This window comes from Tympanuchus pallidicinctus, unplaced genomic scaffold (genome assembly GCF_026119805.1).
Source record: "Tympanuchus pallidicinctus isolate F22 unplaced genomic scaffold, pur_lepc_1.0 scaffold17, whole genome shotgun sequence".
Taxonomy (NCBI): domain Eukaryota; kingdom Metazoa; phylum Chordata; class Aves; order Galliformes; family Phasianidae; genus Tympanuchus; species Tympanuchus pallidicinctus.
In genome coordinates this window covers 82,563-97,938 of record NW_026294690.1, presented here as the reverse complement: position 1 = coordinate 97,938, position 15,376 = coordinate 82,563, and the positions used below count along the sequence as shown (strand labels likewise).

The following is a 15,376-nucleotide window of genomic DNA, read 5'->3' as shown; positions in this document are numbered from 1 at the left end:
AGAGATGAGGCATTCACAATCTCTTAGGCAACCCATTCCAGAACCTCATCACCTTCAAGTAAAACTTCTCCCCTAAATCTCCCCTCTTTTAGATTGAAGCCATTTCCCTTCATCCTATCACTATCAGCTCATGTAAAAAGTCAGTTACCCTCCTGCTTGTAAGCTCCTTTCAAGTACTGGAAGGCCACAATGAGGTCTCCCTGGAAACACGTAATAAAATTACTACTACAAGAGGTCCAGCATAAGTGTAACACTATTTGTAGGAGTGACCAACAAACTGCAACAGGAACAGTCAAACACATATACATGTGACAGTATGTTGAACTTCTTGTCTGAAGAATGCTCTCTAGCTGACTTACACAGGTCACAGCAAAACTGTTGCTTACAACTGAGGTAGATAATAGCCCAATCTTTTAAGGAACAAAGAGCCTCTCCTCCATTTCCAATAAAAACATTTGTAAATACTAAACTCAGTTTGACATAGCTTCCTTTGGGATATCCAGGTCCAAAAATTTCACTATGCAAAACCAACAGGTTATAAATTCTGTAACTGATTACAAAAAGTTTGTCAAGATGACAATCTTACCAACATAAGAATAAAAATACAAACATAACTCTCTGCCTTCAGGAACAGAGGTCATCTTACTAATCTAATTGCATTAAATGACTCTCCAGGTAAGTACAATTTTCAAATATGTTTGTACTCAATTAAACAGGGAAGATATAAAAAAAAAAAAAAAAAAAAAAGTGTGCTACTTTTCTCATGTTTTCACAACCGATACTGGGGGAGCTGCGCTGTCCTTCTATTTCACAGAGCCTGTTCTTAGGGATTCTGCCTATATTGAATGTTTCCAACTAAATACCCAACAGAGATCAGAATATACTTACTTCATATCAAAGACAGACTTCATTCCCCACAACGCAGACAGAGGTTGGCTCCACGTAGCAGATGTCAACAATAAGGATCCATCCTATATTTCCAGATAGGAGCGGAGGGGAAAGGAAGGAAAAGAACACCAGGAAAAACAGACGTCGTTGTTTTACTTGTGCACATTAATTTAGACTGAAATTAATCTTGTAAGAACTACAGCAAGTTTTGTGCTCACCACACTGCTCTCATGGGGATAATGTCTCAGCATTCAACATTATACTGAGAACTCTTTATGCTACACAGATGAAGGAAAATATTACAGGTAACAATGGGAATGGTCTGTGAGGTTAACAGCAGATAAAAGCAGGATGACCTCTGCCTGAACTCTGATGACCTCTGAGTGGCATTTTTTCTGCTTTAAGTTGAAACCACTCCCCTTCATCCTATCACTATCAGATCGATCTCTCTCTAGAATCATCCCCTGAAAGATTTTTTTTTCCAGTTTGATATATTCTGGCATTATATCTCACAACTCTTACGTCACTTTAAAACCCTGCATCTCCTCAATAAATTATCTTGGGAAGAAAATAAATTACAGAACTCAGAGAGGCAGTATGTAACTACTACTGCAGTACTTTGTTCACAGGCACTGCAGGCCAGCCAGAAGGTGCACTTGAGATTTATATATCCAGATGTGCCCCAAATATACCAGGCTTTAGTCTATAGGAACTTCAGAACCCAGCACACGTCTCTAATTACTCACCCTTGATGGCTCAAGATGTGTGATAGCAGAGTTATGGCAGTTGTAACTCGCCTCTTCCTGTCCACTGAATACATTGTATAGTTTTAACTGCCCTGTGCAAGTACCCAGCATTAAGAATCGTTCACGTGCAGAAAAAGCACAACAGGTAAAGCCACTCTCATCCTCATTTGCTTCCCGGAACACAGATATTGGACGGAACCTAGAGAAGGTGGAAAAAGGGTTACTGGAAAGAACGCAAAAAAACAAAACCGAACTACTGCACAAAGCGATGATACTAAAACCAGTCCTCACTAATTGTGTAGGCTGAAGTTACGGTTTTCTTCTAAGACAAACTAAATGTTAACTATAAGACTACTGGTCAAGTGAGAAGGTGAAACAGCGTCTGCAGTAATTCTGAATTTGTCTTGCATGATCAAGTACTTCTGTTACAGTACATCATTAAGATGAAGCTTTGAAGGTTGAGTCTGCCTTCAAAGCTGGACAGCCAAAAACCTGAAAATGCTGCCATTTGGATTTTTTTTTTAAATACATCATTTTCCAATGGAAGGAAAGCCACATAAAAAGTCTAGCAACTTGCTGTGCTGAAGATTAAGCTGCAAGATAAAGAATACACATTTCATTGTCCTCCACCTTTCAAAAGGTCTGGTCTGTCAGCAAAACAACCTCAAGGGTATGCTCTCTCCTGTAAAACTGGCATTACATACCTTCCGAAGGAGAATAAAGAAATATGAACTTCAAACCGACTTTGCCAATTAATTCATATCACTAATCTCAGAAATTAGTGTGTTTTGTATGCTTAGTATGACCCTTAGTATAAGAAAAACGGAACTTCTAAAATTGCCTTGCAAAGCTCTGCCATCTGCCACTGCTGAATTTAAAACGCTTGTCTGTCCAAGGAGCCTGCGCTGTGGGATTCCACAGCCTGATTTCAGGCAAGGCTAATTGGCATAGGGCATGCTCTGAGAGGAAGCAAGAAACATTTTTCTTCCTTACCTGCTAAATATAAGATGTCTATCAAAGCAGCCACCATCCACCCCTCCGTACTTCGGAAAGGCTGCCCTGCGGGTCAGCCGTGAGGTAAAGTTAGTTGGCGCTTGGCGCCTCTGTTTTGGCTCAGGACATTGGTGGGGAGTAAAGAGAGAGAAAGGGGGACAGGTAGCAACAGGGTTTTTGCAGCGGGCATGCTGCTCCCTAAGGTACTCTGTGATTATACTGTCCAGTGTGGGTGGGGAAGGAAGGTGTCTGTCCAGCTGCTTTTTGATAGCTGGGCTCTGGCTGTAGGCGCCATGGTCCGATTTTTGTCGCAACACTCTTATTTTTCTGCTGTTGCAGGGAGATGGCCTCTCCCTGACAAAGCTAATCCTGCCAATCAGAGGAGAGTTGCTGGCATAAGAAGGCCCTGGAAGGGCAAGTGGACCTTGGGATGCAGGTGGCCTTGCCTGAGCGTGGACAGATGTGGCAGCAGAACCTACAGAAGTGTGGCTACTCAAACGGGCTGAGATGCCATTAGCTATGCGAGGAGTGCGAGGCAGGGCCACGGGAGAGGCAGCAGCCGCAACGGGGGTGAAGGCAGATGAATGGGATGCTGCAGTCATGGGTAGGTCAGCTTCTTTAGTAAGGATAGATGCGGTTTCTCCTAGGCCCTTAGAGATGAGATGGTTCCGAATCAGGAGCAGCAGCTCCTTCTCAGGAAATGTGATTCTTGACTGAGCCACCACATCCGCTTTCTGCAACCGAGCCAGGGAGACATCTGTGCCAATCAGCAATGGCTTCCCAGAGACACGCTCTATCAGTTCAGCAGCATATTTACAGAACTTCACATGCTCACTGCGCTTGTCCTGAAGCACTGGCTCTTTCATCAGCTGCTGAATTTGACAGCTGCTGAAGAGTGGCAGCTTGCTGATAATCTGCCGGACAGTACTGCTGCGTGAGAGCCCCACCAAGGCTTTGCAGGCTAATGCTCGGATCTGGTCAGCATCTGTGATTGGCATCTTTATAGACAGCAATGACAGCAGCACTTTGATGCCATTGTTGGACTGCACTACATTCCACATCTTAGCCAGTGTATGCTCACTGCTCTTAGGGGCCTGAGGAAGCTTTCGCCGAGGAGTTCCAGAAATGAATTTGCCAATACTGGAGATCCGGTTATCTGGGCCGCAGACACAATTGATGATGATCTGAAGGGCTGATTTCTGAATCTCAGCATCATGGATGAAAAATTCACCCTCAGCAACTCCAAGGATGATACTAATACCTAGTGAGGGAAATAAATTATTTCTTTAATACTGTCTCTGTAACTTAACTGATGCAGCTTTAAGAAAGGGAGTCTTTCACAAATCTGATATAAATAACTCATTTCTATTCATTCTGGGGATTTCTGAAGTTGGTTTGTTTTTTTTTTTTTCCCTAACTAGCATAAGACACATTCTCTTGCCTCCCTGACAAAAATTTTTTGTTTTTGTTTTATTTTTAAACACTCTCATGCTCCTTCATCAATATCAGTAAACAAGGACTCAGGCATGGCACAGGATTACCATCTCCGACATACCTGGCACAGAGAAGATGCATAGGCATGCCTCTAATTCTTACTACAGAAAGCAACTTTTGCAGAAGATATTAACAACGTAGACAAGAAAGAGAAAAGAGACTTTGTTATGAAGGGAAAAAAAATAAATAACGTCATAGCTTCCTAAATGAAATTAATCTACATGTTTCAGATCCACTTCAGAAGATTAAAAACTTAGAAACAGGTATTTAGTCCAGAAAAAGTTGTAAGCAAAATACAATTTCTTTTGCACAAAACCTATCATCCCTCTTCATTTCACAGAGTCAGGATCTCTTTAAAACATAGGCCTTAGATCTGACCCAGGTGCACTTCATTCATGTGCATACTGAATACTGAAGCCAATTAGAATATAATTCAAACAAAAGCAGAGTATAGAGTATAACTCAAACAGAAGAAAGGCTGAGTGAACTGGGACTGTTCAGCCTTGAGAAAAGAACACTCAGAGGGGGATCTGATTAATGTTTATAATTATCTTAAGTGTGGGAGTCAAAGAGACATGACCAACCTCTTCAGCGGTCTGTGGGGACAGGACAAGAAGGAACTTTCTCACAGTGAGGGTGAAGGAGCGCTGGAGCAGGCTGCCCAGGAAGGTTGTAGATTCTCCTTCACTGGAGATATTCAAATCCCATCTGCACACCTACCTTTGCAGCCTGCTGTAGGTAGCCTGCTTTGCAGGAGGACTGGACTCGATGATCTATAGAGGTCCCTTCCAGCCCCTACAATTATGTGATTCTGCAAAATCTATAGCAATAGTTCTCCCATATTTCCAAGGAGACCTAAATTTCTGGGAAGCCAAGGGAGCCTAATAGTCCCATAACAAAAGCAAATTTGCCTGCATCTGTACTTAATGAGCCCTTGAAAACAAATGTGAGTCACAGATCATACCTTCACATTTATAATACAACCATAGATTAATCATAACAATTTTAACTGCAGTCTACTCTCACATTTACCTGTATCCCTAATGATAATTTTGTATACATTATTTTAACCCTTTTTCTCAATGTAGCAACAACCAGCTGGGAAAAAAAAAAAAAAAAAAAAAAAAAAAAAAAAAAAAAAAAAAAAAAAAAAAATCACATAAAAGGCAATTGATAACAGTGCGATCAATCAAGACCACATTCAGCTTACCCACAGTGGAAACGGTAGATCCAGCTTCATCTAACACATCCACAGGTTCTGCCAGCTGTAGTTGGATTTTAGGAACCACAGTCAGGATGGCTAGCACATCCAAAGCATAGCGCACTGTGTCGTTCCTGAAAGCAACATGAGAACTTCTTAGAAGTGTACTCTAATAACAAATCAACCTGTCATATCTGATATTGTTGATGATGGTGCTGCTCCTAAAAGGCTGGTTCTCATAGAAGTTACTGCTCACATACTGTAAATACACACACTATCAACTGCAGTTTGTCATGCACCTCACCCTGCCCACAGGCTCCCAGAAGCAACACAATTTTGAAATTACACAAGCACAAAGTAGACTTATCTACAAAAGCATCCTAAGCTTGCTCACCTAACCTAACTGTACGTATCTCAGTTTAAAAATATCCCTGTCTAAAAAACTTCGTTGCCAATGAAGTAGAAAAGTCTTCTCTCTGAAGCAAAGGGGAGCTGTCTGTCAAGTTTTATTGCTAAACACGACATAGATAAAAGCAATTTCAGCACCAGATTAACAGACACAGGTATGTGGAATATACCTGCTGAACACGAGGTGGAAGAGCAGAACAATGGAAAAAAAGAGAAGGATTGATGGCTTGTAAGCCTGTATGGAAAGGTTGGAGTTAACCCAGGCTGCAGTTAAGAAACAGCTGCAGAGAATAAAAAGCAGGAGAACTGAAATCAACCAGGAGAATGCAACTTGAGAGAGAGGGAGGGAGGGAAGGGACTGCAAAAGCAGGACAGATTTCAAAGGCTTTCAAAGCTAAGCTATGCAAAGAGCTCCTGTTCACAGCAGAAATAAGGAGAGTCCTGGTGACAAGAATACAGTTGATGACAACTAGCCACAGCAGACAGTGACTTATCAGTGAACTACACCAACACTCTTGAGATCAGATGCTCATTAGGATAAACAGAGGCTGAAACATTGCATCCATCCTCCCTCTGAACTGGGGACAGGATCCTAATAGTATCTCTACCAGAGTCTGGTATAGTTCCCTTTCTCTTATAAGAGTGCTGCAAATTTTGGGGTGGGCTGTGGGGGAGCAGGCCCACAGAAAGATATCACCACAGTGCCCCATACAGGAGAAAACTAGAAGTAGAATCACAAGGTAAGCCCCTCCACAAACATGCTGAGTTTAAAAGTTGGTGGTATATCATCTAGGGACACTGTTACTGTGTGTTGAGTTCATCTTCAGACTTTTTCTCCTCTCAAATACTGGCTTGTTGCATATTCACAACTCCTCTGCAATGTAACTACTCAGTATATTTCAAGTATCAGTAAGTGAATAAATGTGATGCAACAGAGGACTGTGCATAAGCTAAGCCCACTTCATCCAGATCTTCCACCTCTTTTCCAGGATTAGATGTGTCTTGACTTCACCTTCTACTTAAGAGGTTTTCTAAAACCCTTCTATAACAAAAAGATAAGCAAAGGAAGAACTGTGCCTAAGCTGTACTGTGATGCTGGTTTCTCAAATCAAAGGTGCGAGGCATCTTGGTTTTTCAGGATTCTCATGGCATCTCTCCACCTCAAGTTTTTAGTTCTGCTTTCCACTATGCTTTTATAAGCACCACGTAACCACAGCACAGGCCCCTACAACCTGCCTTGCACACTCTAAGAGAAGGAGGGAATCTAGAAATTCAATGACTATCCTGCCCAAAAGTCACAACTTACTGCTCTAAAGAAATACAGCAAACAGCTCACCTTGCATAGTACGTCTTCCAGTTACATGCTATTGAAATGAGCTGAAGCATGAGCTGGACACAAGACAATTTAAGGAAAACTTCCGCTGGCTCCCAGTAGAGCTGTGCTGGCCCATACTCGATGAGGAATTCCATCATCTCTACAATCTGCTCATGAGTGTAGGAACAGGCCTGCCAGGAAAGGAGTTGGAAGCATTAGAAAGAGATCACTAGAAAGAGAACAGTAGAAAGAAATCAAGTCCTTCACCACTGTGATTTAAACTGAAAACTGGAGTCTTATCAAAGTTGAAACTATTATTTTCTTGCAAATTATTTACTTTGTTTTATTCTCTGCTATAGAAAAAATATCCAGCAATTGCCATGGTAATATGCAATAATAAGTTTAATAATACATTTTGCTTCTTTGCAGTCCTAGAAAGCTTAGACCAGTTTAAAAAGTTATTCTAAAATTCTAGTCTGCTTTTAAGCTACTGTGTACTAGCTACCAGATTACCACTCAAAAGAATCATATGAGAAAGTACACAGGTCTGAGAAATATTCAATTAAAGTTTTTAACTTCTGACTACAAAATATACTGAATGGCATTGCAAATAAGCCTGCATTTCAGCTCAAAAAATATCTTCTAATCAAACAGCTTACACACATTAATCATTGAAAAATACGTGATTTTTGCAAAAGTGAAAAAGTGTTTTTTCATTTCAACTTACTACAATGGAAAGCCATTGTAAATGAAGCCAGAAACCAGAAATGAAGGTACTACCTCAGAACAAAAAGCCACAATTTTTTTTAAAAAAAGTTATAAATAAACAAAACGCCACACATTTTTGCAGAATGAAAAAAAAAAAAAAAATTAATGTCCAACAACAGTATTGCTCTGCTCATTCCTAAAAAATACAATCTCTGACAAGTATCATTTATCACAACCAATTAAAATAATCTCAACATTTTCAATCTATGTATCTATAATGCAGACCTTGTTAATGTGGGGAGGTTGCAGCATGCTGCTCACCTTGTATGGGGGCTGTGGATGGACCAAAACACCACCTTCAGTGCGCTGGAGTGACTGCTTCACCTGTTCAAGTTTGATAGCAAGGTGGGCTTCAAAGTATCTCCGCAAGGCCATGCAGGTGTGCTTCCCAGTCTGGCGACTGGCAAAGATCTCATCATCACTCAAGAGAGCTCCTTGGTCTTCCAAGTTTAAGATTTCAAGGGTACTTATCTTCAGTACAAAAGTTGAGTGTAAAGAAAAAAATTTCATCAGTTCACACTTCATAAAAAAACAGCACCTACAATTCTCAGCCACACCTGTATAAAAACCAAACTGAGTTTGCTTATGTGTCATCTGTACCAGACTCTCTCAGGCACAGAATGAAAGCTTCTTCTGTTCAGATAACATTTAAACACAAAGTGCTAAGTCTAATAAGAACCATTCCCCTCTTTCACTGGAAATGCAGAAAAAAATCCAGAAGTTACATTAGCAAATGTCTAGAGGCACTGTTGTATTATATTAGGCATTATATTGCACAACACAAGTGCTCACACCCTGCAGTGGCAAGGTCTCTGAGTTTGTACCAACTCAAGCTATCAGGACTGCCCATGCCATGCAGAAGTACCAGTTTATCATAGAATCATAGAATCACAAGGTTGGAAAGAACCTATGACACCTTGTGGTTTAGTAGCTTGTGAATAGCAATGGTAGTGGGACGACAGTTGGACTAGATGATTTTGTACAGTGTAACAGTGTATGTTTGTGTCCATAAGGTACTGTGATTACCAAGCACAGCACAAACACATCTATACCTCCCTCGGAACAAGGTTGGATGTATTTGTATCCAGAAGGGTGCATGACAACATGACACACGTGGAATGCTGAGAAACATCTGAACTCTCCCACTAAGCCACCACTGGCAGAGAGAGTTCTGCTTAACCTAGGAGCTGCAACAAAAAGCTAACAGGAAGTAGCAAGCCTCTGAACAATGATCCTGTTATTCACAAAAAGAATTCTCCTGTCTGTTACTCAGAAAACTCACCTCACCTTTCCTACCTTTTGAGAAGTGAAGAGGAATAAACAAACAAGCTAAAACAAAACAGGCCAGGATTCTAGTCTTTTTCAAAACAGGCCAGGATTCTAGTCTTTTTCACGTCCCTGAACCCTGCATCCCCAAACCTCTATGTGGGAACCAAGGAGGTAAATCCCTCCCCACTGTAAGGGCAGAGCAAGTCCGAGAGTGCCTCCTTAGACTGAATGAATACAAGTCTATGGGGCCAGAGGGCGTGCATCCCAGGGTCCTGAAGGAGGTGGTTGCCGAGCCGCTCTCCATCATATTTGAGAAGTCGTGGCTGTCAGGTGAGGTCCCGGATGACTGGAGGAAGGGTCACATCACTCCCATATACAAGAAGGGGAGCAGGGAGGACCCGGGGAACTACAGGCCGGTGAGTCTCACCTCCGTGCCTGGGAAGATCATGGAACAGATCCTCCTTGACAACATGCTCAATCACATAAAGAATGAGCTGTGATCCGAGACAGCCAGCACGGCTTCACCAAAGGAAGGTCATGCCTGACTAATCTTGTGGCCTTCTATGATGGAGTGATGGCATTGGTGGACGAAGGGAAGGCGACCGATGTCATTTACATGGACCTGAGCAAGGCCTTTGACATGGTCCCCCACCACATCCTCATCTCCAAATTGGAGGGAAGTGGATTTGATGGGTGGATGACCCGATGGATAAGCAATTGGTTGAAAGGCCGCAGACAGAGGGTGGTCAATGGCTCTATGTCCAGGTGGAGGCCGGTAACAAGTGGTGTCCCCCAAGGGTCTGTCTTGGGACCGGTGCTCTTTAACATCTTTATTAATGACATCGATGAGGGAATTGAGTGCACCCTCAGCAAGTTTGCTGACGACACCAAGCTGAGTGGTGCAGTTGATACGGTGGAAGGAAGGGATGCCATTCAGAGGGACCTCGACAGGCTGGAGGGCTGGGCTCGGGTGAACCTAATGAGGTTCAACATGGCAAAGTGCAAGGTTTTGCATTTGGGCCGGAAGAACCCCAGGCACCCGTACAGGCTGGGAGGAGTGGGCCTTGAGAGCAGCTCGGCAGAGAAGGACCTGGGGGTCCTGATGGACGAGAGACTTAACATGAGCCAGCAGTGCGCTCTGGCAGCTCAAAAGGCAAATGGGATCCTGGGCTCCATCAGGAGAGGGGTGGTCAGCAGGGACAGTGAGGTGATTGTCCCTCTCTACTCGGCTCTTGTGAGGCCCCATCTGGAGTACTGCGTCCAGGTGTGGAGCCCTCAGTACAAGAAAGACAGAGAGATCTTGGAAAGGGTCCAGAGGAGGGCGACTAAGATGATCAGGGAGCTGGAGCACCTCCCCTATGAGGACAGGCTGAGGGAGTTGGGCTTGTTCAGCCTGGAGAAGAGAAGGCTGCGGGGTGACCTCATTGCAGCCTATCAATACCTGAAGGGAACCTACACCCAGGAGGGGAGTAAACTCTTCAAAAGGGCTGACAACAGCAGGACTAAGGGAAATGGATCCAAGTTGAAGGAGGGAAGATTTAGGTTGGATGTTAGGGGGAAGTTCTTTACAAGGAGAGTGGTTAGGCCCTGGAACGGGCTGCCCAGGGAGGTTGTGGATGCCCCGTCCTTGGACGTGTTTAAGGCCAGGTTGGACGGGGTCCTGGGCAACCTGATCTGAATGCGTATGTTTGGTGGCCCTGCTAGGCAGGGGGGTTGGAACAACATGATCCTCGAGGTCCCTTCCAACCCGGGTGATTCTGTGATTCTGTGAAAACCAACCAGAACTCTCCGCACTTCAGTAATTTCAGAGGGTGCAAAACGTGGTTTTAACCCTGTTCAACACATAAAACTACAAGTCTTACCAAGTTAACCAGACGACGAAGGCCATCATGCCTGTCGAAGAGCTCCAGGACAGCACGAAAGGAGAAGCAAATGGAGAAGAACATAGTAGCATGACAGCAGCCTGAGGCATGGGAGCACTCCATTAGCCATAAGGTGTAGTTCACCACATCTGAAAGCACATTATGGGGGTGCATGCACACCTAGAAAGCGAAAGAACTTTCTTGAGCAGGACTTCAAACACACTGCTGAGGACAATCTGAGGAGGATGTCAGTTCTTTGAAACAAAGAGGGTACAACTGTCCCTAGTGTATCTGGGAGTAACTGACATCTGAGACATGCAACAAAAGCCCCATTTCCAGACCAGTGAAACAAGGCCTCAGTGAGACTACAAGAGCATCATGAGGAAACACAGGACTAGCAACTGGTCCATCCCTGACACAAACAGGGTAAATACAGTTTTCATACAGTAAGATTTCAGAGAGCCCTTCTGCATATTGTTTCAAAGCATCTGAAGAGAGAATCACTAGAGCCAGAGAAGACAAGTTTTCAGCTAAGAAACAAAAATTCTTCTGAATTTAACAGCACCACAAACTATGCTGAAGTTCTAGTAAACTCTGGTATCAAAGCCAAGGGGAACAGCAAGGACCATCAAGTGCTAACCTAAAGCTTGACTTTCTCTTGAAATAGACAACTTAGCTGGTCTATTTCCTCAGTCCTGTCTCTGAGATGGGCAGACCACATGCTCAGAGCTGCACTTTGACATTGTTTATATCATTTATTAGCTTCTAACCCTCTGTCAAGGTCAGTGCCAACAAGAACTGCGCAGGGAGCTGAAGCTTTAATCCCCTCTCTCTGTATGTTGAACACTGACAGAGGAGACTGAGTAACCAGCTCCAGCTTTACCTCCACCCAAAGAGATGAGGCTTGGCACACATTAAGTACAATGAACTGCCACTCGAAACTGGCTTCCTCTGAAATATCCAAAGACAAGAGAGGAAAGAACACATATCTGTTCTACCAAATATTTGTAAATATTGGGAATAATGTGTGGTAGATAAGAAAACATCACCACGTGCAGCTACATAACTTTATGACATGCTGTGAGGACATGAAGAAGAAGCAATGTCCATGCAGCACCCTGCCAGAGCCTTTGGTTTGCCATTAGAACAATCATGCAAGCAACAAGTGCAACCAGAAAAAAAAAAAAAAAAGAGCAGTTTTCTTATGACAAATGAAACTCAGAGGAACACCAAGCAATACATATACAGCAAGGATCCATTTTCTGACAAAATGAGCAAAAAGAAAGAAAACATTACACTCATTTTGCCTTTCTTGCCTTCATAAAAGACATGACACAAAGACAGACCTGTCAATCACAGTTACCAAGAAGTTTTTGAGTTCACCCAAATAAATGCCAGCAGAATCCTCATATATAGGCCCTTAACCTCTGCCAGTCAAGTATATATGTGACTAAGAGTGTCAGACATGTCAAATCGAAACACTCAAGACAGTATTCAAAATTCAAAATGAGCAGAAATGTAGAGTTACTACTTCAAATGGTTCAGTTTTCAAGTGAATTAAAAAAAAAAAAAAAAAGCACACAAAAACAGACAATTCCAAGGCAGGCCATGAATGGAAACAGTCATCACTCATAAAGCAGGGCAGCTTTAGAAGGCTATAATTTTACAGTTGCTGTGAATGAATCTCAGAGCAGGATCCTCCATGTGCCAGCAGTAATGTTTACAAGCTGGAAATTCTTTTTTTTTTTTCCCCTCTCTCCTTCCCTTGGCACATCTGCAACTACAGAATAAACTGGATTCGTTGCTGGATCTGGTTTAGCACACAAGTGCTGCTGCCATTGTGAAAAACAGAAACAGAATCACCGTTTCAAGTATCTGGGAAACTGAAGATTAATGGAAGACTGATATACCAGTCTACTGAAAGATTCTTGCTGGAAGAGCAGTAATCAACTGACAGGAGGAACCTTTTATGATGCATTTTTTAAAAATACTGAAATCTGAGGTGAGCAACTAGTCGTCATTATCAGCTGTTTCAACACTTATAAGCTCAGGCCAAAGAGAACTCAAAATCCTTTAATGCTGTTTCCTGCACGATGCATCAGTCTTCTGCTGCATGCCAACACCAAAGGAATTGCACTGATGTCTGGAATCTGACCAAGGCACCATATAATACTGACGCTATCCACACCTGGAGTGTGGATGAGGGAAAAAAAAAAAAAAAGAAAAAAAAATCAGTCTCAAGTACGGGAGAATGCTGCAACAGGTGGGAAAGGAAAGACAGGTGAGAAAGGAGTTTTTCCTTCTTCAGGGAAGGGGAACAATAGAGTGAAAAGGGTGAACGGAAGTAATGAGGCAATGCTAAAAACAGAGAGGTCTTCAGTTACGTTCCCTGGGAACTGAAATTCACACCCTTGAAACAAAATACTCAAATGCACCATTATTTCTACGTTTTCTGTTGCCTTGGCACATACCAGAGACTCATACAAATTTGCTTTTTGACTTAGGAGATATTTATCTTACATTTGAACAAAGGGAGGAAGACTAAGTCCCCTGAAATCATTAAAATTACAGCAGTTACGCTAAAGAATGAATCTTACCCTTTCCATTGCATCTTGATTGTAAGATAAATAATACAAGCACATGGAAACTCCTGTGGCTGCCATGGAAGGACGAGGAATCTCCAGCAACTTTTGCACGCCTCCGTGAGCAACAAACTCAGTTGCAAACTTGTTATGCAGCAGCAACGATGCCAAATGCTAAAGAAAGAAGAAAGCAGATTGTTCAAACTGTCATCAATTCCTCCCTTCCAGCTGTAGAAAAACAGATTGGCAGAAAACAAGCTCTCCACACTTTATCCACCTTATTTCCTCCTTCTGTTACATTTAAGTGCACAGTGTAATATCTGGCCTACATATAACTTTCATACAGCACTTAAAACAATTATGTCTCCTTATTAAAAATATTATCAGTTTAATAAGTTATTTTGCTTGACTAATGCCTGAAGAAAACACTAATGTTGAGGGCTGGTTTGTTTTTGTTTTTGTTTTTGTTTTTTTTTTCCTCGCTAGTGTATTGTTGGTGTACTCCTGAGACAATAACTGACACTCCACAGTGTTAAGATTATCACCAATCCTGCTGGAAAGAAGCAGACAACCTTCCTCCTCAACTGGTCAATTTATGCCATTGCAGACTTTGGGAATAGGCTTCCACAACCTCAGATCATTAGAAATAAGAAATTCTTGCTTGCTTGCTGAGTCTAACTTATCACAAACATATGCTGTCCAAGTCTTTCCTTTCTTCCCCACTCTGCACATCTGCCCTTCCCCTTGTATCAGCACTAGCATTCATTAAAGAAGCAACAAAACTAATGCTGAACTGATATAAAAGGTAACTTGGGGTGTCTGAGGGCGAAATGAGCACTTATCCACACTTGCACCATTATATGGCTTGGTATACATCTGCCTGAACATTATGGCAGGCACAGAGTTGAGAATGACACCGCAGACATACAGTAAATAAAGATGACAAAATGAATAGACTGATGGTATGATTTTTTTTTTTTGGTGCACCTTTTTGTTTGTCTTCTGAACAGTTTACTTGTGTATCTCAATGTTGGTAGTCAGAAATGAACTCTTTCCAGTCTGAGAAGTTCCCTTTAACTATGCAGAATTAGAAATGTTTCTTGGATGAAAACAAATTAGAACTTAAGTGCCACGTGTTACATTTAGCACATTTTCAGTCACTAGATGCTCCAAATAAGATTGACTTTTAACATATTCAAGAAATAAGCATACAAAGATAAACAACAAGCAAAAAAAGACAGCAATCACTTTGTTTTACACTTTAGGAGGAGACAGGAAGAATCACTGCAACCCCCACCCCACACACAGCTGAGGTAACCTACACCTTTTGTAGGAATGTTCCTGCTTGGAAATAAATTTGCAGACAAATGACAATGAAACAGAAAGATTATACTGGAAGACTGAAGCCAGAGAAGTCACTGTGGAAGAGAGAAGGAACTCATAGAAGAATTAATTGTTGTGCTGTAGGTTTCATTTAAAAGAGGGTTATCTTGTATTTTTTTCCCGTATTTTTGGGTGACAACTAACTGATACAGCAGTTATGTGTGAGTGATTTCAAACATCAGGCTCAAGGATGGCATTCTGGAGCTACTGGGATTAGGATGCTTATGCTTCTTACCCCTCACAAATATCCCAGGCAATAACAGGAATCCCAGAGCAGTAGTAGTGTAAGGTTTTGATGGAAAAAGAAATTTTTACCACCTTTAGATCAGTAAATGGCAGAGGAAATCAATGGCACTTCACCCACAACTAATAATAATAATAATAGTTTCAATACCCAAGAATTATAAAAACAAAAACACAGTGCAGCCAATCCCAGGGGACCCTAGTATACATGCAGGCCTAAGGGA

General features: G+C 42.2%; 1 protein-coding gene across 7 annotated transcripts in view; it reads right to left on the bottom strand.

Annotated features, from left to right (window-relative positions):
• Nucleotides 1-15,376, bottom strand: part of DCAF1 (DDB1 and CUL4 associated factor 1) — a 53,626-nt gene that overhangs the window by 23,795 nt on the left and 14,455 nt on the right. For all 7 annotated transcript variants that reach the window (XR_008205622.1, XM_052678527.1, XM_052678528.1 and 4 more), the window contains 8 exons: nucleotides 13,542-13,700; nucleotides 10,945-11,124; nucleotides 8,075-8,284; nucleotides 7,067-7,236; nucleotides 5,332-5,456; nucleotides 2,628-3,888; nucleotides 1,635-1,833; nucleotides 889-971 (listed from right to left, as the gene is read on the bottom strand). Coding sequence is in view for 6 of the 7 variants with exons in the window: in XM_052678527.1 (XP_052534487.1) it covers nucleotides 889-971; nucleotides 1,635-1,833; nucleotides 2,628-3,888; nucleotides 5,332-5,456; nucleotides 7,067-7,236; nucleotides 8,075-8,284; nucleotides 10,945-11,124; nucleotides 13,542-13,700 (2,387 nt within the window). In the remaining variant the exon portion in view is untranslated. The remainder of the gene's footprint in view (nucleotides 1-888; nucleotides 972-1,634; nucleotides 1,834-2,627; nucleotides 3,889-5,331; nucleotides 5,457-7,066; nucleotides 7,237-8,074; nucleotides 8,285-10,944; nucleotides 11,125-13,541; nucleotides 13,701-15,376) is intronic.